This window comes from Pteropus medius, unplaced genomic scaffold (assembly GCF_902729225.1).
Source record: "Pteropus medius unplaced genomic scaffold, Ma_sr-lr_union100, whole genome shotgun sequence".
In the NCBI taxonomy this organism is placed as follows: domain Eukaryota; kingdom Metazoa; phylum Chordata; class Mammalia; order Chiroptera; family Pteropodidae; genus Pteropus; species Pteropus medius.
The window spans coordinates 7351920-7378862 of record NW_024344240.1 but is presented as its reverse complement, the minus strand read 5'-3'; the positions used below and the strand labels follow the sequence as shown (position 1 = coordinate 7378862).

The following is a 26943-nucleotide window of genomic DNA, read 5'->3' as shown; positions in this document are numbered from 1 at the left end:
TTTTATATCTTAGCTATTGTGAATAATGCTGCAATAAACATGAGAGTGCAGATATGTCCTTGATATCCTGTTTTCATTTCTTTTGGGTAGATACCCAGAACTGGAATTGCTGGGTCATAAGATAGTTAGTTCTATTTTTAATTATTTGAGGAACCTCCATACTGTTTTCCATAGTGGCTGAAACAATTCGTGGTTCTACTAGCAGTGCACAAAGGTTCCCTTTTTTTTCATATTCTTGCCAATACTTGTTATTACTTGTCTGTTACTCAATTTTGATAATAGTTATTCTAACAGTTGTGAGGTGATATCTCATTGATTTTGATTTGCATTTCCCTAATGGTAAGATGTTGAGCATCTTTTCATGTACTTGTTGGTCATTGGATGTCTTCTTTGGAAAAATGTCTATTTAGTTCCTCTGTCCCTTATTAAATAGGAGTGTTTTGTTGTTGTTGTTGTTAATGAGTTTTATAAGTTGTTTGTATATTTTGGATATTAACACCTAATCCAATACCATTGTTAAATTTTTAAGGATTGGAAGTTATAAGTTTTAGAGTAAGGCCAGACAGACCAAATAATTTTCAAAAAGGATAAAATTAGGCTTCAAGAGAAATATAGACCTTTTCAAATTATTCTTTCATTTAATCATCAAATATGTATTGTGTGCCTACTAAATGTCAGATGTAAGGAAATAACAGTGATGGCAAAACAGGTTTGGTCTCTGCCCTCTTGAAGTTTACAGTCTAGTGAGCCAGATAAACATTAAACAGTTACACAGGAATATAAGGTTAAAAACAGATAAATTAAATGAAACATCCAAGGCATGCTAGACACAAAATAAAATTTAAGTCATTAATTCACTGCAAAAATACTTATAAGTTCTTTATGGTAGTTAATGATAATACAGTAGAAATGGAGAGTTGGCAAAAAACTAAGAAAAAGGAGCCTGAATTTATTAATTTAGCTCTTCAATTTATTAATTAAGCTATTTAAAACATTGGTGTAGCACAGACTTTGGTCTTGGATATGAAATCCTGAAAAATCTAGATGATAAAGCTCTCCTAATGCAAATGTCATCAACAAAATGCCCATGATTTGTTTAAATTTTGCCTTCTGTGATTGCAGTAGAAATGGTTTTTATAAACATCCTTTAGGTAGGGAAAAATGTCTTCGCATATTAATATTTCCTAGAAGCTTCTGATTTATTACTGAGTAATTAGATCATGACTCTTTTTAGCTGTCTTCTATATACCTCTATCAAACATCTGTGGTACTTAAAAGTTGTTTATTGTGAGAAATACCTTTCTATTGGTTTTGCAATTTAGCTGTCATAGATTTAGGTTACATTAGCCATTCATATTAAAATAAATTAAAATTAGTTAACCAATACTTTAGAACACATATTTTATACATTAAAGACATTAAAAAACAACTATTCACTCCTGAAGAATGAGATTATATTTGTCAGTCTACTATCAGGATAGGGCAAGATGTATGTAGTTAGGGGGATTACGTATTATAGTTAAAATAAACCTATCCTCTGTATTCAAAGTGCTCATTTATTAGAAAATAAAGATGTAACTTTTCTCAACTACATCAAAGGGAGACAAAGATCTAGAACTTATAATACCACATATGCCAGTGATTTTGTAGTAGAAAATAGAGGAGCATGTCATTAAAATTTCAGGGTTTTTGATACTAGGGAGAGTTTGAAGAAGGAATCTTAATTTTGTTAAGAAAAATTTTAATTATGGAAAATTTCAAAAAAAATACAAATACTAATGAATCCTTTTGTACCCATTTCCCAACTTCAGAAATCATTAGTATATTAACCAATGGTACAGTGCCTTAGGTGTGCTTTAACCGATGGGGGTGATGTGGGGCACACTGTGATGTTGTTCCATTTTAAACAATTCTAATTACTTGAAAATACCTTTCTGTATTGAGCAGAAAACCTACTCCTTATAAATTCTTTTGACCTATAAAAAGCCAACATTCTTTTTGTAAAATAAATCTTATTATTTTTTTCTTAGTATATTCTCATTTCATCCTAGTATTTTATTTATTCTTATATATAAATATACTAAAAAGTGGATTATCAGTGGATTTTTAGTATATTTCCTTATTTCAAATATATTTTTATAGCTCCTCCTAATGTATGTTTCTAAATTCTTTACCTTTATGAGTACTTTTTTTAAAGTGTGATTCTCTAAGTAGGAGCCTGTCTTTTCATATAATCTGAACAGTCAGAATAATGGTTTTCCTTTAATGTGGACCCCATATGTCTGTTAATATGATCTCACTTAGAATACATGTTTTAGGCATCTTTATTGCACTCTTAGTATATGCTAAGATCATTGAGATATTGTATTTTTTTAATTTATTTTTTTAACTTTTTATTTATTTTTTCCCCTCCCCTTCCACCCAACCCTTCCCCTCTGGTAACCAATAATCCATTGTCCATGTCCTTGAGTCTCTGTTTGTTTGTTCTGTTCATTTGTTGCTTTTAGGTTTATATCACACATATAAGTGATATCATGTGATTTTCAACTTTTTCTGTCTGGCTTATTTTACTTAGTATGAATATCTCGAGGTCTGTCCATGTTGTCACAAATGGCAGTATTTCATCTCTTCTTATGGCTGAGTAATATTCCATTGTATATGTGTACCACCGCTTCTTTAGCCAATAATCTATCATAGGACACTTCGATTGCTTCCAAGTCTTGGCCACCATGAATAATACTGCTATGAACATTGGTGTGCAAATATCTTTTTGGATATGAGTTTTCAAATCTTTGGGGTAAATACCCAGTAGAGATATTGCTGAATCAAATGGTAGGTCAATTCTTAGTTTTTTGAGGAACCACCATACAATTTTCTATAGTGGCTCCACTAATTTGCAGTCCCACCAGCAGTGTATGAGGCTTCCTATTTCTCCGCATCCTCTCCAACATTTGTTATTACTTGTTCTGTTGATTATAGCTATTCTAACAGGTGTGAGATGGTATTGTGGTTTTGATTTACATTTCTCTAATAGCTAGCGATGGTAAGCATCTTTTCATATATTTGTTGGCCATTTGTATGTCCTCTAGGGAGAAGTGTCTGTTCAGGTTCTCTGCCCATTCTTTGATTGGATCATTTGTTTTTTGTTGTTGTTGTTATCGAGTCGTATGAGTTCTTTGTATATTTTGGATATTAGACCCTTATCGAAGGCATTGCTTGCAAATATATTTTCCCATTTGGATGACTATCTCTTTACCTTGTTGATGGTTTCTTTTGCTGACTAGAAGCTTTTTAGTTTGATATAGTCCCATTCATTTATTTTTGCTTTTACTTCTTTTGCCTTAGAGGTCAAATTCCTAAAATCCTCTTTAAGTCCAAGGTCCTAGAGTTTAGTTCCTATGTTTTCTTCTATGCATTATATTGTTTCAGGTCTTATATTCAGGTCCTTAATCCATTTTGTATTAATTTTGGTATGTGGCGATAGACAACAGTCTAGTTTCATTCTTTTGCAGGTGGCTTTCCAGTTTTCTCAACACCATTTATTGAAGAGGCTTTTCTTTCTCCAGTGTATGTTTTTGGCTTTTTTGTTGAAAATTATTTGCCCATATAAATATGGGTTTAATTCTGGACTCTTGATTCTGTTCCACTGGTCTGTATGTTTGTTTTGCTGCCAATACCATGCCGTTTTGATCATCATCGCTTTGTAGTATAGTTTGAAATTGGGCGGAGTGATGCCTCCAACCTCATTCTTTTTTCTCAGGATGGCTTTGGCAACTCAGAGTCTTTTGTGCTTCCATACAAATGTAATGTTTTTGTTGTTGTTGTTCTTGTATTTCTTTAAAAAATAATGATGGGATTTTGTTGGGGATTGCATTAAATCTGTATAATGCTTTAGATAATAAGACCATTTTAACTATGTTTATTCTTCCAATCCAAGAACTCGAAATATCTCTCCATTTCTTTGTATCTTCTTTGATTTCTTTTAATAGGGTCTTATAGTTTTCATTACATAGGTCCTTCACATGTTTCGTTAGATTTATTCCTAGGTACTTTATTCTTTTTGTTACAATTGCCAAAGGAATTATTTTTTCCACTCCTATTTCTGACATTTCATTATTAGAGTACAGGAATGCTATGGATTTTTGAACATTGATTTTGTATCAAGAAACTTTACTGTATTTGCTTATTGTTTCTAGTAATGTTCTTGTGGAGTCTTTAGGGTTTTCTATATAGAGAATCATATCATCCGCAAATAGTGAGTCTGACTTCTTCATTTCTTATTTGGATGCCTTTTATACCTTTCTCTTGCCTGATTGCACTCATCAGAACCTCCAATGTTATAATGAATAACAGTGACAATAGTGGACAGCTTTGTCTTGTTCTTGATCATAGAGAAAAAAGTTTTTAGTTTTTCACCATTAAGTATAATGTTGGCTGAGGGTTTGTCATATATGGCCTTTATTATATTAAGGTATTTTTCTTCTATACTGATTTTATTAAGTGTTTTGATCATAAATGGATGCTATATCTTGTTGAAGGCTTTTTCTGCATCTATTGATATGATCATATGATTCTTATTTTTAATTTGTTCATGTGGTGTATCGATTGGTGTATGTTGAACCATCCCTGTGCCCCTGGGATGAAGCCCTTTTGATCGTGCATAATTTTTTTAATATGTTGCTGTATTCAATTCTCTAGTATCTTATTTAGGATTTTTACATCTGTGTTCATGAGAGATATTGGTCTGTAGTTTTCTTTTTTTGTGTTATCTTTACTAGGTTTTGGTATCAGAGTAATATTGGCCTCATAAAATGTGTTGGGAAGTATTGCCTCCTCTTCGATTGTTTGGAAGAGTTTGAGGAGAATAGGTATTAAATCTTCTTTGAACGTTTGGTAGAATTAACCGGTGAAGCCATCTGGTCCTGGACTTTTACTTTTTGGTAGGTTTTTGATGATTGTTTCAATTTCCATACTGCTGATCAGTCTCTTTAGATTTTCCAGTTCTTCTTGATTCAGTCTAGGAAGGTTGTCTTTTTCTAAGTACTGGTCCATTTCTTCTAGGTTATTAAATTTGGTGTTATATACTTTTTCATAGTATTCTTTTATGATCCTTTGTATTTCTGCAGTGTCTGTCATAATTTTCCCTCTTTCATCTGTGATTTTGTTTATTTGTGTCCTTTCTCTTTTTTCTTTGGTGAGGCTAGCCAGGGATTTGTCAATTTTATTAACCTTCTCAAAGAACCAGCTCTTTGTTGCATCTATTTTTTATATATTTTTTGTTTGTTTTCAATGTCATTTATTTCTGCTCTAATTTTGATTATCCCTTTCCTTCTGCTGACTTTAGCTTCATTTGTTCTTCCTTTTCTAGTTTGTGAAGTGTTAGGTTTATTTGGGCTCCTTCTTTTCTTTGGATTTAGGCCTGTAATGATATGAACTTTCCTCTTATGACTACTTTTGCTGTGTCTCAGAAGTTTTGATATGTTGTACTATCATTATCATTTGTTTCTATGTACTTCTTGATCTCTCTTATTATTTCTTCTCTGACCCAGTTATTCTTCAGTAACATGTTGTTTAATCTCCGTGTATGTGTGGTTCTTTCTGCTTTCTTTTTACAGATCAACTAATTTCAAAGCATTATGATCAGAGAATATGGTTGGTATGATTTCCAGCCTCTTATATGAGGGTATCTCTGTGTCCCAGTATGTGGTCAATCCTTGGGAATGTTCCATGTGCACTAGAGAAGAATGTATAAGCAGCTGTTTTGGGATGGAAGGTACTGTAAATGTCAATTACGTCCAGTTGGTCTAATGTATCATTTAAAGATGTTATTTCCTTATTGATTTTCTGTTTGGATGATCTGTCCATGTCTGACAGTGGGGTATTTAGTTCCCCTACTACAATAATGTTTTGGTCTGTTTCTCCCTTTAGTTCTGTTGGTAATTGCTTTATATATTTTGGGGCTCTCTGATTGGGAGCACCGATATTAATAAATGTTATGTCTTCTCGGTGCATGATTCCCTTTATCGTTATGAAGTATCCTTTTTTTACCTTTTTATTTTGAAGTCTATTTCATCCAATATTAGTACTGTTACTCCTGCTTTTCTCCGAATGCCATTTGCTTGAAATATCATTTTCCACTCTTTCACTTTGAGTCTATATTTGTCTTTGGAACTGAGATGTGTCTCAGAGGCAGCATATGGTTGGGTTTTATTTTTTTGATCTAATCTTCAACTCTGTGCCTTTTTATTGGAGAGTGCAGTCCATTTACATTTAAGGTGATTATTGAAATATGAGGTCATCTTATAGCCATTTTATCTTTTGCTTTCTGGTAGCTCAATGTTTCCATTGCTTCCTTGTCCTTGTGTTTCTGTTTTCTTTATTTTGGTTGGCTTTTGTGGGTTTTCCCTCTGGTCCTTCTTGTTTTATGTTATATACTTTGGTTCTAAATCTTTGGTGTATGATTACCATTACGAATATGTAAAGGATAGTTATATATATACAGTTGTCCCTTTTCTTCTATGCATGCCTTATCTACATTCCCCTTTGCGAATTTGGATCTTTGACTTGTCCTTTTCAGTCATTGTTGTCTCAGTTTGTCCCTATGTATGATGAATGTTTATTACTATCTTGCTATAGCAAATATCTTCTTATTTTAAGCTTATAATGCCCTGTTCCTAGTAAGTGTTGCACTTCTTTGCTTTTATCAGCCTGATCGTCACCTTACCCCTAATTATGTTTGTGGTTTTTTTTTTTTTTTTTTGGTCATTTATTTTAGGTGAGCTGACCCCTTTCAGTATTTCCTGTAGTGCAGGCCTCGTAGTGGAGAATACCCTGAATATCTGAATGTCTGGAATGGTCTTTACTTCTTCATATCTAAAGGAGAGCTTCGCTGGATACATTATTCTTGGCTGGTAGTTCCTTTCATTTAATATTTTGAATATTTGATTCCACTCCTTTCTGGCTTGTAAGGTTTGTGCTGAGAAGTCCGAGGATAATCTAATGGGTTTTCCTTTATAGATTTCTGTCTTCTTTTCCCTGGTTGCCCTTGAATTCTGTCTTTGTCATTGCTTTTTGATAATTTTAATATGATGCATCTTAGTGAAGGCCTTTTTATGTTTAGATTATTCAGTGTTCTATTGAACTCTTGAATTCCAAGCTCCAGCTCATTCCTTAAATTTGGGAAATTCTCATCAACTGTTTGTCTGAACATGCTTTCTATTCCCTGCTCCTTTTCCTTCCCTTCGAGAATTCCCATTATTCTTATGTTTCCTCTCCTGATGGTATCAGCTAGTTCTTTTATTTCTCTTTCATTATTTTTCATTCTTGGTTTCTCTCTTTTTCCTTCTGATTTAGTTTTAGATTTCTGTCTTCGATATCACTGATCTTTTTTTCCATTTAGTCGACTCTATTTCCCAAGATTGTTATTTCATTTTTCAACTCCTGTAGTGTGTTCTTTATGTCCAGAAGGTCTATTCGATTCTTTTTGAGGGTTTCAATGTCCTTGCTAAAGAACTCATTCTGCTCATCTAGTTGTATTTTTAATTCCTGAAATTATTGATATGATTCGTTTCCTATCTCACTGAGTTTTTTCAGAAGTACTGTCTTGAATTCTCTGTCATTTAAATTGTATATTTCTATGTCTGTAAGCTTATTTTCTGGAGATTTTTCTCTTTCTTTATGAGATGCCTTGTCATCTTGGTTGTTCATGGTGTTTAATGGACTGTTTCTCTGCCTGAGCATTAATGGACTGTGTTCTGCTTTTTTTTTTTTGTCCAGAGAGATTTATTATATAATTGTCCCTAGACTGTTGCAAAGAAGGTGTTTTTCTTTTGGTTTCCAGTAGATGGCGTCTAAGCCTCTTGGATCTCTGCTTTATACAAAGTCTTAATAATGTCTTTTTTTCCTTATAGATATTTAATCACGTTCACTACCCTGTCTCAGTTCCTGTAGTGTTAGCGAAAGTTTCAGTAGTTTGCTCAGATTTCCCTGCGGCTCCGCAGTGATCAGTCTCGGAGGTAATGGGAAGAGAGGCCCTTCGGGTTGGGGGATAGGGGCTGTGACTCAGCCTCAGTTTTGCAACTGCAGCTGGTAAAAATCAACTATTGTTTCTCTGTCATCCCCACTTTTCTGACATCCCCATTTCTCTGCCTTCTACCCTGATGACTGCACACTGCCACTGGCCGCATGTATCTCACAGCCCTCCCAGGCAGGGCTGTACATGGAAGTGTCCACACCTTCTCCTCTTCCTCTCCTCCTTCAGGGAGCTCAGACTGCGAGAGGCAGCATCTTTGGTTCTCCCAATCCACCACCTGACACTTGGGGTTCTGACCTGTGTTATATATAGCTCATGCACAGATCCCATGCTCAGATGTGCTGGTGTGCCATTTGGGTGTTTTTTTGTTGAGTTTTAGATATTCAGCTTATTGTTGTTTCAAGGGGAGGGATCTGAGGACATCTCTCACTTCGCCATGCTTAATCTAATCTCATTCAAGATATTGTATTTATAATATCCTTTTACTGAAAAACATATAAATGATTTTTTGAACCAAATGCACATTTTACCTTGATACCAGTTAGCTTTTTCTTGGTATCAGTCCAACATTCTAGCATGTCGAAATAGCCTTTATTATTTAATTTTATTTTCTATTTGTTAGCTATCCCTACCAGCTTGTTCTTCCTGTGCTCTGTATAAATGCCTACTATACCTTACATCAAGAAACTGACAAATTCATGAATAAAACAAGCCTATTCATGTTAATTTTGTAGGAACATATTTTTATATCATTTGATACTTGTAGAGAGAATGCTTTAATTCTTTTTTTCCTAGATGATTTTAAATTTTAAAAAATTAGGGTTAAATAATAATCATTTTTATAATATCACACTATCAAACATTATAAGGCACTTGCTTTCAATTTTTGCTTTAGATTTTAATATGCCACCTTTTCTAAATACTGTCTTGAAAAAACACACAAAGGTTTATACAACTTTTTTTTTTTTTGCCCACGCTCTCTAATGGTGATTCATGCCATTAATTGACCTCAACTTTAATCAACCTATGAACTATTAGAACCAGCTAATTTTTTATTTATTTTGATATATTTTTCTTTCTCCAGAGCTTTAGAAGATCAGAAGCATAAAGGTAGCTTAGCTTTATTTTATGTTATTTTTTGGCTGAATCAACCTGATCGGTGCTTAATTAAAGTGTTCTGTCACCCTCAAAAAAACATTTTTGAGTTATCTAAATAAATTTTAAGTACTATAGATTTTATTTAGGGAGACCCTGAAGGAATCTGTTGATTAATTCAGAGTCCCAATCAAATATTCTTTCAACTTAGAATATTTTAAACCTCTAGTCAACAAAAACCACTGCTTTTATGGTTCTCAAATGGATAAGTTTATGATCTGAGTCTAATGGACTTTGGTTCATTTCCAAAAGATCAAGGCATTAAATGGAATTCCTATTTAATTGATAACAGCACAAACATTAATACATTGTTCTATATAATAGATTATACCATATTAAATCATCAATTTTTATAATATGAGCGCATCTTGATGTGTTATGTTTGTGCAAATGTGTTATGTTTGTGAAAATGTCAGAGCAGGAAGAAGAGGCTTTAGATACTATTAACTTGTTTGCAGATTAAATTAAACAAACATGTTAAACACACAAAACATGCATACACATGCATGCACATGATATACTTGCACATGGATACCCCAAATACTAAAACCAAGTAACTCTGGTATCTTGATATCATACTAGAGGGTCAAGTGTTTGTTCATTGTTCACTGGCCTTCCTATCTTCGTGTCTCCCTGATATACACAGTTCATGCTGTTTCAGACTGATCTTTCTAATAGTCAGATCATATTATCACTTTAGAATCTTGTTTTCTGTTGCCTGCACAAAGGTGTGCTGACTCCCCATTTATCCAATGTCTTTTATGATCTTACTGCCTTCATCTCCTGTGATAACACGTATCACCTTATATGGTACTTCTATCATACCTGCTACTTTGAGTTTTAGTTGATGCTGGGTATGCTGTTCCCTCTATCTGAAATGTCCTTCTCTTCCATCCTTTACATACAACCCCGAGTTTTCCTCTGTGAGTCTTTCTTGTCCACCCCTCCATAATTAATCACTCCCTGCTCTCTGCTACATCTGAATTTTGTAGTATTTTTTTCTATGAATGTGTCTGCATGTTTGAAATCCAAGTATTTTATGTTTGTCTTTCCCACTACATAGTGTGTCAGTGCAGAGTGAGGCTCTCATTAGTTACCTTTCAAACTTTTAATCTCTGCCATTAATATTTAGAGAGAAGTGAACCTAACACAGTGCCCAGAAAATAGCAGGAACTAAAGATTTTTTTGAACTGAGTAAAAATGATCCTTTTGATACTAAGATATTCATTAGACCTTAAGTAAATGGTTAGCATCCTAAAGAGTGTCTTGCTAACCTGGATCACTAATTATTCTCTGGGACTCATGAATATGCTATGGAGTTTTCAGTAGAGATCTGATTGTACTGTTATCTGGGGTCTAAAGAAATTCTAAGTATGTTTGCTAGGTTCCTGATTATGCTTGACTAGAAATGACAGGCAGGGCAGTCAGGTGTTCACATATAATGTTTGAGTTTTGAAAATTTGATAGTGTCGTAAAATTTTGTTGGGTCAATTTTGGTGATCTTTTCCAGGTCAGCTACCTGTCATATTACATCCAGAATGGCATGGGATTTAAACATGCTCTGCCCAAGTTTGGTTTGGTTCTTCTTTGTTACTGACTGTGTCACTGTGGGCAAATTTACTTAACCTCTGAGACCTGGTTTGTCCACCTATTTAATAAGGAATAGAACCTCATAAGACTGGTATGAGGATTGAATAAGGTTGACATGGCAATGAATGTTAAGCTCTTAGGACAATGCCTAGCACAGAATAAAATCTTGTGTCCTGCTGAACTGTGTTTAGGTGAACACAGAACACCTGTCTAGCTTGTTCAAGTGCAGAGGCTTGGGAGAGACATTTCATTATTATATGATTTGAGCTTATTATTTAGTCTCTGCCTCTTTTCCTCATCTTAAAATGGACATCATAATTCAACTTACTTCATGAGATGAGAAGTGAATATGCAACATTCAACCTAGAGCCTAGCATATATAGTAGGAGCTTAATAAATGATGATTATTATTGACAGAGAAACACTAGCTGTTAAAATGATAGAGATCTAGGACGGTAATGAGGAGATAACTTTAAAAAATGAAAGTCAGTTCTTTCTTAGCATTTACAATTTTTTGTATAGTTTTATTTTAAAATTTCTTTATTATAGCAGGAAATAACTAGTTATATGCTGGATTTGCTGTCATCGTCATTGACGCTGTACTGATGAAATCCAAGGTGTCGCCTAGGGTTGCCTACAGTTTCAATCCCCTGAACTGAAGGTAGGAAGAGTCTTGGCTTCCTTTTAACCATTTGACATGAGGAAATTTTCTCATTACCTAAGTCTTTAATATATTTCTACCTGGAAGTATCAGTTAAGAATTAACATGCAGATGTTTGGGCAATTTAGACAACCAACGCAGAGTAGCTTGGGAGATGCTCTCAGCACTGGCTGCCCCACTGTCTCCTCAGATAAGGCTACAGGCTAAAGAGAGTGCAAAAAAGACAGCGATTTTATTTGAGAATTTCACTTTGTAAGCATTTCTTACAAATGAGGAGTGACTGTTTGGCACCTCCTGGCTGATGGAGGCTGCCTTGTGAAGCACGACAGCTGTGCAGTCCCTGCCCCCATAGGCTAACCTGCTCTAAGCACCTCAGAAATCATTTGCATTTGTGAAAATTTTATCTGTAGTTCCAAATCCTCTCATTGCTTTCTCCAGTAAAGTATTTCCTTTTTCAGAACTATTTCAGAAAAATTTTCTCTCCTTGAATTACCATTTTTATACCTCATTTGAAAATGTTGTAATTCCACTTTTCTTTTGTTACTTTCTATTGTAGTAGTTCCGTCTAAAAATCTGTAAGCCAGGCAGACAGCTTTATGAAAAATCTGTGGACACAGAACTGCAAATTCCAGAATGCACTCTGGTTGAAATGTTGAGGACAAGTGAAAGATTGCCAGGCATCTCAGATGTTTACTGTCCTAATTGAATTTACTTCAGTAGTTCAGTTTCAGTAGACCAGATCCTTGCTATGAGGAGACAAACACAAATCAACTCTCTGGAGTTGTACCAGTTCAGTGCCTTCCTGCCCGTCCCACCCCTCCCCTGCTCTGTTTCCATGTCCTTGGGCTCCACGTGACAAAGGATTCTGTCAGCCTAAAGTTGCATCTGATCTGCCACTAATGCTTTTTTTCTCCCGTAGAAGAAATCAGACCTTCCAGAGCAGTGAAACTCTCTGTCAGAAGATGAATGGAAGGTGTTAGTGCTGACAGGAAATACAGGGACTCGAGCCAGTGTTATACTCTGGGTGTATGGAGATGAAGGAGTCACTGGACCAGTAAGTCTTAGCAAGGACAGCCCAGAGCCACTCTTCCTTCCAAGACAGGAGGACGAGTTTCAGGTAAACAATATCGGCAGTAATATTTGTTTTTGAACATTTCAAAAGTATACAGAAGGGTGTGACAGTGTATGCGGGCGTGTGTGTGTGGGGGGAGGGGGCATGAGTGTGTGTCCTGTGGAAAATAAATCAACAACTTTCTGGTCTATTAGAATCCCCATAAATTAACCTAATGTCTATTGTAATCATCAAAGAGAACATTTCTTTTCCTCACATATCTTACATAAGCAAAGAAAGTTGTAGAAGAAAATTGCTTTCTTTAAAGATAATTTGTTTTAGGCCATTGATTTGCAACTGGCCCCATAAACCATCAACCTCAACTCAAATTATAACCAGATTCAGAGAGTCTTCCGATTATGAAAACTCTTTCTTCATATACTTGCATATTCTTTTTAGATGTTGTTCAGCTGGGCTCTATGGTGTGAAATCATTTTCTTGACATCTTCAGAGGCCATATATTGAAGCCCTGCCCTTGCCCATTCTATTATAGCTCTCCTTAGCATCAGGGAATACTGGGCTTCTTTGTTTTAAGTTTTACTCCTTGCCTCTCCTACTTCCTCAGGGCTTTGGACAGATTTTAATTAGGACGATTACATTCCACTTCACTAATTCACCCTCACCCCCACAGGGTGAAAGCTATATGGTTCTTTGGTGCACTGTTAAACAGCAGTTGTTCTCCCTGGAGAATATTCCTTTTGTATCACAAGACTGGGTAGAGAATAGAGTGATTGAAGCCAACTCAAGTCACCAGGAGCCAAGGCTTTTTGAGGCTGCAGTACCTACAAATCACTAATACCAAATGGTTTCTACATCTTCAGAACAGTGCTTGGCATTTTACTTTTGCAATTGTTAAATTTTTAGAGAAAAAAAAAGCTGCATGAAAGAGCACTTTTGTTCAATGCACATATACATTTCAAAAGGTTATTTGAAGATGATTGTTTGGAACTCACTATACATATATTATGGTTAGAGCCGTAGGCCACCCCACAAAAATCTGTGATTACCCATACTACACCCTGTAGTGTATTTATTTGTGTGCCGGTAAATCCTGTCAATGTTCTGGAAAAATTTACCCAGGGTCCAATTTTGGAACAAATGGTATAGATTCTCAGTTGATTGCATATCGGAATCACCTGGGGAGCTTTATAAACTATTGATGCCTTGTTCTACCTCCAGAAATTCTGGTTTATTTTGTCTAGAGTGCAGCCTGGGTACTGAGGTTTTAGAAGCTCCCCAAGTGATTCTAAAGTGCAGCCAAGGTTGAGAATCCCAGTTACAGCACTAGACTGCAAATCAGGAGAGCCGGACTGGAGTCCTAGCTTTCCATATATTCACTGTGTGACCTTGACTATATTACTTATTTTCTCCAAACCAACATTGTTTTTTACTTATAAAATAAAGGCAATAATATCTGTTTTTTTTTCTCTCTAAATTTCAGGGTGGTCTGATGATAAAAAGAGAAAACATATATACATTTAAAAAATCCTATTGGCATATAGGGAATGTAGTAAATTGGTTAGAAACAGAGGTCTTGGGGTCACGGAGACCAGATTCAAAGCCAGATTGACCTCTTTAGTTCATTAGTTCTGTGACCTTGAACAGATTGCTATCTTCATTAATATTTAATTTCCTTTTTAGTAAAGAGGGAGATGCAGGTATTAATACTAAAGAGGCTTGTTGTAAAATTTAAAGAATGTTTGGGGATGTATGTGACATGTACTGTCCCTGGTAGACAGGAAGTGCTCTGTGAACAACAGATACCATTAGTTACTGAGGACTCTGTTTTTCCTAGTCAATGGCATCAGCATGTTTTCTTCTAGCTTCTTTTATTCACTGTGAAGAGAGAGCAGGGACTCACCCAGCTCTAAGCTACTACCTCAGCAGTAGAGATCAGGGATGGCAATGCAAGCCCCCTAAGGAGTCTAGGGCCTTGTGGACACCAGGCCAGTGGCATGGGCATCACCTGGAAGCTTGTTAGACATATGGAATCTTAGGCCCCACATCAAATCTACTGAATGAGAATCTACATTTTAATGAGATTCCAGATAATTTGTATATACACTAGAGATGTTTGAGAAGCACCAGTATAGGGTTTAAGATGTAATGTGACTGGGGCCTCTTGATAGTCTGAGAACCCTAAATTAGGACTAGCCAGCTCATTCCTACCTTTTGTTTCTGTGGGCATTGGCTTCCTTGCTCTTTTTCACTGGCATCATTTGCCATTTCTGAATTGGTCTTTTATTCTCTTTTCCTTCCTTCCAATCCCTAAGATGAGCACATCTTCATTTTTGAGGGTAATGTGGTTTATCTAATCAAACAGGCTTGGGTTTGAATTTTACTTTTGGAACTTATTAGCTGTGTATCCAGCTGTGTATCTTTAGACAAATTACTCAACATCTTTGAGGTTCTTTATTCTTTAAAGTGGACTCTTTAAAGAGCCTTACTCTTCATAGGGAGAGACCATGCACACCAAGCCCTTGCCTGGCATATAGCTGAGCTCCTTACATGGTAGTTCCATTCTCCAGGGTAACAGGCAGACAGGCATGAAGTCATATATGACTTTTCGGTTCTCCTTTTTTTTTTTTTTCACTTAGAACGTGTAAAAAGAGAAAGTTTACACTTAAGTGCTAATAGATTCTTGGGATAACAATAGGATATCTAAAAGTTGGCTTACGTTTCAGAGAGAAAGCAGGCCTAGACTGTGGGATAACTTCTTCCTCTGGTGGAAGAGCTAGCTAGCTGCTGAGTTCTGCCACTAAGACTAGCTCCCAGTGTAAGAAAGTGGGGGTAAGTTGGCTACGGGGTGTTAAGAGCCCTCTTTTACTTCCTCTGATGCCAGCATAGTCTTTCTTGATCTGCTGTTGTAATAGCTCCAGGGCTGGTTTAGCTCTGTAGTCTATCAAAGAAAGTGATGGTAGTGGTGGTGGGCATATAAAAGAGAATTTCTAAATATGGGAAGTGGTATGAATGAGGAATTCTAATAGTTTCTGAGTCACCTAACTGCCCCAACTCTTTCAGGGTCTAGTTTAGAGTTAGCCAATGATGTAAGTCACATATAATATACAAGTGCATACTTATTCATATCTCTAGTTTATGAAAGTAGATGAATATCTGCAGTAGAAATAATGATAATGGCTATTTAAGCTATTAAATAATAAAGTGGCATTTTACCTTTCGTAATCCTAGCAGTTTAGTGCCCTAGACATATCTTACTGTACTAAAAATGTCTGCTTATAAACCTGTCTCCCTCACTAGACTGTAAATTTCTCTAAGTTAGGAACTGTGCCACTGTTTTCATCTTTGTATTACTTGTGGCCTTGCACAATGACTACGGTATTGTGTAAAATAAACGTTTATTGAGTTGAACTGAAAATTGTATGCAATAAACATTATGTCCATTCAACAGATAAAGATATTGAGGACCAGAGATGTAAAATGCCATATTTTACTCAGATTATAACAGCCAGGATACCAATTGAGCTCAATGTGATTACAAAGTCTGTTTCCCACAATGCTACCTAGGATAACAAATACCAGTGGACCATGTCAAAAACTAACCAAATATACATACTCTGTGGGCAGGTTAGTTTCTTTTCCTTGAAATTTGTACATCTGTGTCTTAGTCTGTGAATCAGACAAGAGAGAATTTTCCAAGTAGAAGGAAGTTCTAGACTCATTGTTACTTTTCCTTAAGCTTATAGAAATCACTACATTTAGCTTTGATAAAAATTGCTTATTTTCTTCTTAAAATAAGAACTCATCTTTCTGTCATTAGAACTCAGATCAAAAGACATTGGCTTCCAGCGAGAAATGTGTGGTATTCAGAGAACTGAGCATATGTGTGTTCTTTACTCTATTCTTTCATCTGACTCCTTCTGCATATTTTTAGTCAAGTTCGTGATATTTCTTGTCTCAGAATCTGTGTCTGTGGAGTTCACTGGAAACTTTTTGAGAGGACTTAATCTCTAGACTCTGAAAGGGTACCTGAGAACTTTTTAACTATTAGAAACAAAAAAAAATGCATTTGTTAGAAAGAAAAGAAAAAAAATAATGTGCTTAATTTAAAATATTCTGCTAAGTTTTTCTTTGCATTTAATTCAGGTTGAAATAAGAAACATTGGAGAGATATATAAGATAAGGATAGGACATGATAGAACTAGTGAACAACCTGAGTAAAATTTACAGAGGGTAATGTTTTGTATTTTGTGCTTCATAGTTATTCTATTATGAAAAGAAATAAACAGAATTCTTAAAGCAATGAGAAAGATAACATATTTTCTTAATTGTTGTAGTTAAATGTAAACGAAATTTTTGTGACTTTAACACTAAACAAATACAGTTCATCTTGTGATTTATTCTAAAATAGCATTTTTATAGTTGTATTTACAAACGCAATCTGTGTTCATGGAAGAAGGTCTATACAATACAGTAAAGTATAAAAAACTGAGTCATTATTCATTGATCATTAGATGACCACTGGGTGGTTCATTTTCTTTAAATCTTTTTGTACAAATCTCATGAACACACACTCTCTCTCTCTCTCTCGCTCTCTCTCCATATACACACACATTTATATATGTAAATGTTGCATATTTAATAAAATGAAATTGAATCATGCTATGTATGCACTTTTGGATCTTGCCTTTTTAAAAAAATCAGTCATGTAAATAATAACAATAGCAATAATAATAAGTGTTTGCTGGGTGGTTACCATATTCCAACTGCCTTATAAATACAGTTGACCCTGAACAATGTGGGGGTTAGGGACACCAATGCCCCTGCAAAGTCAAAAATTATGTATAACTTTTGACTTCTCCAAAACTTAACTACTAATAGCCTACTGTTGACTGGTGGTCTTACTGATAACATAAATAGTCAATTAATATATATTTTGTATATTATATGTATTATATAATGTATTCTTATAATTAAGTAAACTAGAGAAAAGAAAATGTTATTAAGAGAATTACAAGGGAGAGAAAATACATTTATAGTATTATATGATTTATTGAAAAAAATCTACATATAAGTTGACCTATGGAATTCAAACCTGGGTTGTTCAAGGGTCAACTGTACTATCATATTTCTGTTTCCTAACAGCAACTCTTTGATTGGGATACCATTGATAACCCTATTTTATAGATGAGAAAACTCAGGCTCAATAGAGTTAAATAATTTGATCAAGGTCACTTAGTAAATGGTTATTATGTGCTGGAATCCAGGGACTAAGATCTTAAGCACTATCATTGGACTTTAAGTTCGTTTTCAAAAATAGATGGCAATTAAAGTCTTAGAAGCCATGAGATTTCTATATGGATGCAGTACTTATTGTGGAATCAGATGACATGGTTTGAACCAGAGAACATCTCTACTTTCTGATTTTAAATACTGTCTGTCATTGATTCCTTTACAGTACATAATATATTATTTTAAAATTTTTGAGGTTAGAAATTTTGAGTAACACTGATAGAATCTAGCAGGTTTGTTATTTTCCATTTAAAATGTTTCTTAATCTTATCTGTGCTTTTTATTATTGTATCTTTGATTGTATAATGAAAGTAAATGAGAAAATGTAAATTTGCTAAATTTATTCTTGCAGTATTTCTTAGCACATAACTAATAAAATGAAAACTGGTATTCTCGTAGTATGAGAACAGGTAAATATGCTTCAGTCAGTTAGGCAAGAGGTATTTTCTAAGCATCTAATTTTGCCCTACATTGTACTAACTGCTGTTAATAAGAGGAAACCATTAGAAATATTGGTCTATAGTTTTCCTTTCTGTGTTATCTTTACCAGGTTTTGGTATGAGAGTAATGTCAACCCGTAAAATGAGTTAGGAAGTATTTCTTCTTCTGTGACTTTTTGGAAGAGTTTGAGAAGGATAAGTATTAAATCAACTTTGAATGTTTGGTAGAATTCACTAGAGAAGCTATCTGGTCCCTGGACTTTTTCTTTTTGGGAGGTTTTAATGATTGTTTCAATTTACTTACTATTGACTGGTCCATTTAGATTTTCCAGTTTTTTTTTGTGATTCAGGTTATATATTTCTACAAATTTGTCCATTTCTTCTAGGTTATTGAATTTGGTGGCATGTAGTCTTTCATAGTACTCTTGTATGATCCTTTGTATTTCTGTGGTATCTTCTCTTTCATTTCCAATTTTATTTATTTGCATCTCTTCTCTTTTTTCCTTAGTAAGTCTAGCCAAGGGTTTGGAAATTTATCGATCTTTTCAAAAAACCAGCTCTTTGTTGCATTAATTTTTCTATTGTCTTTTTATTACCAATTTCACCTAATTCTGCTCTGATTTTGATTATTTCCTTCCTTCTGCTGACTTTGGACTTCATTTTTTTCTTTTTTTTCTTCTTCTTTAAGATATAATGTTAGATTGTTTATTGGGAATTTCTCTTGTTTCTTGAGATAGGCCTGTAATGGTCTTTCCTCTTATTACCACTTTGCTGTGTCCCCAAAGTTTAGCTTTGTTGTATTTTCATTCTCATTTGTTTCTATGTATCTTTTGATTTTTCCTTTTTCTTCTTTAGTAGAATGTTGTTTTTTAGTAGCACGTTATTCAATGTCCACATATTTGTGTTTTTTTCCCACTTTCGTTTTGCAGTTGATCTCCAATTTCAAAGCATTGTGGTTGGAGAATATGCTTGGTATAACTTCAATCTTCTTAAATTCGTTGAAGCTAGTTTTGTGTCTGAATATATAGTCTATCTTTGAGAATGTTTCATGTGCACCAGTAAAGAATGTGTAATCTAATGTTTTGGGATGAAAGTTTCTATAAATGTTGGTTATATCTACAAATGGAGAAAATAAAGCCTTGAGTGGAGAGGCATGAATAAGGGCAGAGTAGGGAGAGATGGTGAGTGGAAGCTTATCTGGAGATTGCCTATTTCAGTTTTCAGAGCTGCAAATGGATTATCATGACATATTGTATAACTACATATGTAAAATTATTTGTTCCCTCACAAGGGGAAAAATGTCTGTATGTGAAGCTGAAATAGTTTCCTTGTGTTCAAATGGTCTTTAAATAGCCTGGAATTTGTCAAACACAAGTTGCTTGACCTTGTTTAGGTGGAGTCCATTGATAAACACATTGACTTACACATCTTTCATCACCACATCACCATGTCTTCTCAGGTGTGTAGAAAGAATCTGTGTACATAATTACCATCTTCTGTCTGATAATTAAACTTCACTCATTATTTCTTTTCTCAATATTTTACAATTGCACTGGAAGTTTATCCCTATACAATATTAAGTTTTGTGCATCTATATGCATTGCTCAGTGGGACAATTTAAGAACTTTTATATCTTATATATAGTCCTCTTAATCAGTATTTCTCTTTTCTTATAGGACTTTCTTCCCTTTTCTTACTAGAACTAGCATGGTCCTAGTCAAATTAACTATATTTTAGGACAGTTCAGGATCAAGATAATCTTCCTTTTATATTGTGATATGTCTGGGTGAGAGGAAGAGAACAGTTCTCTCCATTTTGGACTCTGGTGTTAAAATAAATAATAGCACAGATGCATAAAGGCATATACAATTGCCCTTATATTCAAAGCACTTCATCAAGTACTACTAGAGCACCTACTGTGTGGAAGAGGTTCTGCTAGAAGTTTGAGCATGCCGACATGACTAAGATGTAGTTCATGTCTCTTAAGAGTTCATTCCACAATAAACCAGATTATAATTTAGTTCTCTTTAGAGTTTTAATTTTAATTGTCATATCTCAGTGAAAATACCTCTCTCATGACATCTGTCTTCCCAAAGACTTATTGAAATAACTGAATTGATTTTCCTCATTCTCTCAGGTTCCGAGCAGAAAGATTGGATAACCTGACATGTGTTATAACCTCGATGTTGAATTTTGATGTGTTAATTCGGACCTTGTAAGTACTACTCTATGTCCAGTCAGCTATTTTTAGGACATGTATTTAACTACTTGGTTGAAATTTCTTAAAATAATCCAGAAATTTTAGAAATTCTAAGAAACCAAGAGTGAATTTTTATGGTGCTGTATTCTTGTGAAACAGCTAATATTTGCTGTGGTAAATCAGCAGGGGGAGCTCAGCAAATGAACTTTAGTTTCTAATGAGGGCAGTCCTAAATTTCTTTCTATTTATTTAGGAAATTAAAACAAATGCTGAAGTTTTATAAGATAAAGATACTGCTGCTCCTTAAGCATTTAATTTATTTATTTGTTTTAGAAGAAAAATGAGTGGGTGTTTCAATGAAAACATAATTTTGGAAACTCACCCTTTTCCTTTTCCTACATCTATCCCAACATAAGGTTTAGCTTTGAAGTTTAATATCAGTGCACTTTTTTCTCAGCCATACTGACTTTTTTATATTACTCACATTTGGCAGCTCTGTATCAGACCTAAAGCAAAAGTCAGGGCTTTGAGTTTAGCATAGAAATATACTAGAAGATGTCCCAGTCTGAAAGCCAAAAGAAAAAAAAAAAAACCTTTTGAGAAGAAAATGGTTAGTTCTGTAATGCTCAGAAGCTATTTTTTATGGACTGATAAAATCTGAAAGAAAGTCTGCCATTATTAGGATGTAGACATGAGCATTATCCCTCCATCAGTAATGATGTACTGTTTATAGCCAAATAGTTTCTGTGATGAAGAATGAGGATACTTTTGGGATATTATTTTTTTGGGAGGGGGGAAGGAGGATCCAGTGTTTCTAACAAGTGTTGAAATTATTCTTGGTGTCCCAAGTTAAAATGGATGAAAACATGTGTTTGTTTGTTTGTTTGTTTTGTTTTGTTTTTTGCTTAATATTTAAATTTTCAGCTGGGAATAGCTGCCCCATTTCATGATTCTCTGGAAGTTTGGAGCTGTTGGTCTAATATTATTCAGAGTTTAAAGTATTTTTTTTCCTCGATCATATTTTAGGTACTTTTCTGGAAGTCTGACTTGCTATCTCAGTCACATTAATACACATTAACCAATTGTGCTATTTAGCTTCTCAAATACTGATATAAATTATTAATCCAAGTCACTGAATTGATTCCAGGTAACAGACAGCTTGGACGCAAAATAACATGGCTATAAATTAACATAGTCATATAGTAATGAACACTGAGTGTTGAAAAAAGAAAGCTAGGGATCTATTTTGGCAAACACTGTCATCTAAAACTAAAAATTGATTTTGAGTCTTAGAGTTTCTATTTTTTTTTCTTAGAATTAAGAGAAAAATTAGAGTAAGAAATTTTAGACTTGGAGTCAAAACATATGAAAGATGTTTATTATCTAAAAGGTCATTTAATCACTTTTTCTCTAAGTTTTCCCTCTTGTACAATAGGGCTCAGCAATACTTGCCCTGACTATCTCACAAGTTGTGAACATCAAGTAAAAAATTAAGTAAAGCTTAATCAGAACTCTTGATTCCCCTACCCAACCTGCTTATCCCTCAGTCTTAATTTATTAAATAGATGGTATGACCATCCACTTAGTTATCCAAACCAGAAATCTATAAGTTTTCCTGAATTGTTTTATTTCCTTAGCCTCCAAAATCTAATCCCTCAGAAATCCCCTGTCGACTCTATCACTGAAACATATCCTGAGTTTGTCTTTTTTCCCCCATCTTATTGCCATCACTTTAGTCTCCACAGCCATATTTTCTCTCTTCTTTACTAAAAAATGTCTACAATAACTTTCCAGCTTCTTCTCTTTGTCCCTTAATGTCCAGTCTCCAAAGATCAGCCAGAATGATCTTTTAAAAACATCAATCAAATCATATCTTCCCCATTTAATCTTTCTCATGCCCACTTCTTTGACCTTGATCTCTTTTTTTTTAAATTTTATTTTATTATTAGTTTCAAATATACAGTACATTGGTTAGACATTTATATAGTTTATAAAACGATCCCCCTAATTGCTCTTTCTCTCCTCTGACTCTCAACCTAGCCATTACATTAATGCTGACTGCATTCCCTGTGCTGTTCTCCCTATCCCCATGACCGTCTATCAACTACTAATTTGTACTTCTTTAACCCTTCACCCCCTTCTCCCAGACCCCAACTCCCCCTCCTCTGGCAGTCACCAGATTGTCCTCTATATTTGTGAATCGGCTTTTGATTAGTTTGTTCTTTTTGTTCCTTAGATTCCACATATAAGCGAAATCATATGGTATTTATCTTTCTCTGTCTGGCTTATTTCACTCAGCATAATAATATCTAGGTTCATCCATGTCGTTGCAAATGGTAGAATTTCACTTTTTTAAATAACTGAGTAATATTCCATTGTATATGTGAACTGTAATTTCTTTATCCAATCATCTGTTGATGGGCATTTAAGTTGCTTCCATATCTTGGCTATTGTAAATTGTGCTGCCCTGATGCATAGATCATTATGAATTATTGTTTTGGTTTTCTTTGGATAAATACCCAGAAGTGCTATTGCTCAGTCAAAAGGTATATCCGTTTTTAGTTTTTTGAGAAAACTTCAGACTGTTTTCCATAGTGGCTGTACCAACTGTGTATGAGAGTTCCCTTTTCTCTACATCCTCACCAACACTTGTTCTTTGATTTATTCATGATAGCCATTCTGACAGGTGTGAGGTGATATCTCATTGTGGTTTTAATTTGCATTTCTCTGATGATTAGTGACCTTGAGCATCTTTTCATATGTCTATTGGCCATCTGTATTTCTTCTTGGAGAAATATCCGTTTGGGTATTTTGCCCATTTTTTAATTGGATTGTTTGGTTTTTTTTAGTTGTTGAGTTATATGAGTTCTTTCTATATTTTGGAAATTAACCTCTTATCAAATGTATCATAAGCGAATATCTTCTCCCATTCAGTTAGTTGTCTTTTAATTTTGTTGATGGTTTCCTTTGCTGTAAAAAATCTTTTTAGTTTGATGTAATCTCATTTGTTTAATTTTTCTTTTGTTTTCCTTGCCTGAGAAGATATATCTGAAAAGAAATTACTATTAGCAATATCAGAGAGCTTACTGCCTATGTTTTCTTCTAGAAGTTTTATGGTTTTGGGTCTTACATTTAAGTCTTTAATCCATTTTGTGTCTATTCTTGTATATAGTATAAAAAAGTGATCTTTTTTTTTTTTTGCATGTATCTGTCCATTTTTCCCCAGCATCATTATCAAAGAGACTGTCTTTACCTCATTGTATAATCTTGCCTCCTTTGTTATATATTAAGTGAGCGTATAGGTGTGGATTTATTTCTGGGCTCTCTTATTCTGTTCCATTGATCAATGATTCTCTTTTAATGCCAGTAGCATGCTGTTTTGATTACTGTAGACTTGTAGCATAGTTTGATACCAGGTAGTGCAATACCTCCAACTTTGTTCTTCTTTCTCAAGATTGCTGTCACTATGGGGTCTTTTATGGTTCCATATAAATTTTAGGATTATTTGTTCTAGCTCTCTGAAAAATGCCATTGGTATTTTGATAGGGATTGCACTGACTCTATAGATGATCTCTTTTCAAACCATTCCGCTCTTGCTCATTATGCTCAAGTCACACTTGTCTTTCCCTGCCTTGAAGTGGCCTTTGCCACAATCTAAAGAAAGCCCCTAGTTACTCTTGATTACGTCAGCCTGGTTTATTTTCTTTATAATATATCACTTGTTGGATATTTTTCTTTGTTTCCTGTCTGTCCACTAGAAACTGAGCATGTGAGAGCAGGAACTTTGTGTTATTCAATGTTATAACCCCGGCTCCTAAAATAGTGCCTATTATGTAGTAGATGTCGGATAAATATTGTAGAATGAATGAATTAATAAAACACATTTTGTTTACTTAACAAATATTTATAATATATGTGAAATACCTTGTAAACTGTAAGTACAAAATGAAGAGAAATCATATAGTCTTGCTTGGTGTTTAGAAAATGGGAGAGTTTTGGTGTGTATGAGGGGAAGATGAAGAAACTAAGCCTGGAGAATTTTGGAGGCTTGGTCAATTCACACACTGTTAGCCCATTCATGGCCAGAGCACTTCTTCCTAACTTTCGGCCCACTATTCTCTCCAAGTGTCTGGGCTACCCATGACATGGATAACTTGATTCAAATAGAACAAGAACTCTCTAGAGACTTCTTGATTTTACTGAGGCTTTGAATTAAAGTGAGACACAGGTTTTGGTGCATTTGTTATTTTTAAACTACAACTTCTTGATATGATATGATAACCTACTTGATATGAGCTCCAGGCAGTCTTGAGATTAGCTAAATTAGATAAGAAATTACTTTGTTTGTTTATTTACTTATTTATTTTTGAGGGTTTAAAACATCTTGTAAATATTTTCAGTTTCTTTTCATTTTCATTTACATCTTCACTTTAGAGTCCTAGAAAGAACCACAGAAAAGAAAGAGCAAGTTCTGGAATGCAGTAAGAAAAATAGTTTGTTTTTGAGGATTTTCTAGTTCAATGAACAGCAGGAAGCACCAACTTCCTCTTCTCACAAAATCTCCAGTCAAAAGTTTAATCTCAAAAGACTCCAGCAGCTTATAGAAACATTCTAAAAGTTGTGCCAGTTTATTTGAACCAAAGATAAATTATTGCATTTGATAGTCCTTCAGTCATTTGTAAACAAGATAGTTGATCCTCCTTGTACAGTCCTTATAACGAATTGAGTGTTAGAACAGGAACAATATGAAAAATAAAGAAACTTAGGGAGTCAAGCTTTGACTTAGTATCTTATTTGTAAGCGTGCTTAGAGTGTTCTCTGAAAACACATTTAAACCTTATTTTATCTTCAAATTTCCAACACCAAAAGAGAAAATACCAATGACTTACATTAGTACTTGCTTCTCCGACCCCAATACCAGATCTATATTATACTAGTATAATACTATAAACACATTTTAAGTACCCAATAAATGCTTTGGATAGTATTTGCCTTTATTATATTTTTTAAAGAAGCATTAGATAAATTGAATATATAATAAGAGTGGAGATATTACACTTTTTTTAATAGAAAAAAGGTTTATGACATTTCAGAATAGAATATCTAAATGTGTTTTTCTCAACTTCCCTCATCCTAATATAGTCTTTATTTTATATCCAATGTCCAGGAGACAACCAGCTACAAGTTTAGTTCTAGACAGTGCTTGTTGACTTCAATCGTATATTATTTCTCTTCCAAGAAAAAATAAGATTAAACTTAGTGTTAAAAAATATGTGGACTGTTTAATAAAACAAAGTAGAATATAAATATAGATGGTGGTATTTATTTTTGATTATTAATTAAATTTAGTCTCAATAGTAACAGGCAGGAAAGAAGGATGTGGAGCTTGGGCCAGAAAGGAGGGCAGATGGCTCACTATGACTTTATGATCTGGTCGGTGTGCCCCCGCCAAAGTGATGGTCCTTCTTGTGACCTGCCTGGACCTAATCCTTACAGTGATGAGTGTCCTGGTTGGCATTAAAGATAGGCACTAGGGTAGGTAGGGAAAAGGCTATAGGGCCAACTCTGAAGGTATAGGCAGGGAGGACATTAGGAGAAGAAGTAAACCCATGGAGAGGAGTTAGGACAGTGCCAGGCTGTGCATTTTAGAGAAATGGACATCTTTTTTGTTATGTGTTCTAGCCTGATATAACAAAGGATCAGAATGGGAACCACTTCACAGAAAGCATACAAAGATTATACAACTAAAAACCTAAGAGACTGGAAATGCTGGAGAGCTTTATGGGGGTGGATATGTGAAAGAGAGGCGTTAGATGCTCAATGACTCTGGAGAGCTCTCAGTTTTGAAGTTAGGGGTTTTGCCTTTTGTTTGTGAACCTCTTGACTGACGAGGTAGAGAATTCAGGATTGGGCCCAGAAGAGAGGTAGCAGGAGAAACTCCTTGAGATTGCATTGGCAAGCAGAGGCACAGAAGGCCTTTCTCTGTCTCCCAAATAGTCCAGGTCAGCTCATCTAAGCAGTGTAGGAGTCAGGGATTTGGAACAGGAATTCTCTTTCTAATAATAAACTGAGCATTTGGCTAAAGTTTTCCTTGTGGGGTCTCTAGGAGGATGTTGGAGAGTGAAGAACCATAAGCAACCCCAAATAACAGTTAAGAATTCTGATTTCTAATTTCTCTAATTAATTGTGATACTACTACTGTTACTATTACTACCACCACCACCACTACCAGCACCACTAAACATTTATTCAGTGCTCAGGGTATAGGTCATTGCTTTTAAAGTTCATACCACAACAGGGTAGATGATATTATTATCCCAACAGAGGATTTTGCAGTTTTTAAATTGATAATAAATAATTCTCAATACCATATATCATATGGATTTGAAAATAAGTTGTCTGACTCTTAGGCCTATGCACAACACTTTTACTGTGAACTGGGCAAATCAGATATTTTAAAATGAATCTCTCTTAAACAGTATTCCTGTGTTTTGCATCCCACAC

General features: G+C 34.6%; 1 protein-coding gene across 1 annotated transcript in view; it reads left to right on the top strand.

Moving 5' to 3' along the window:
• RP1 (RP1 axonemal microtubule associated) overlaps positions 1-26943 on the top strand; it is a 330366-nt gene that overhangs the window by 180877 nt on the left and 122546 nt on the right. Inside the window, 4 exon segments of the mRNA XM_039868930.1 lie at positions 8029-8039; positions 12368-12386; positions 12389-12555; positions 16654-16736. Of these exon segments, the coding sequence (XP_039724864.1) occupies positions 8029-8039; positions 12368-12386; positions 12389-12555; positions 16654-16736 (280 nt within the window).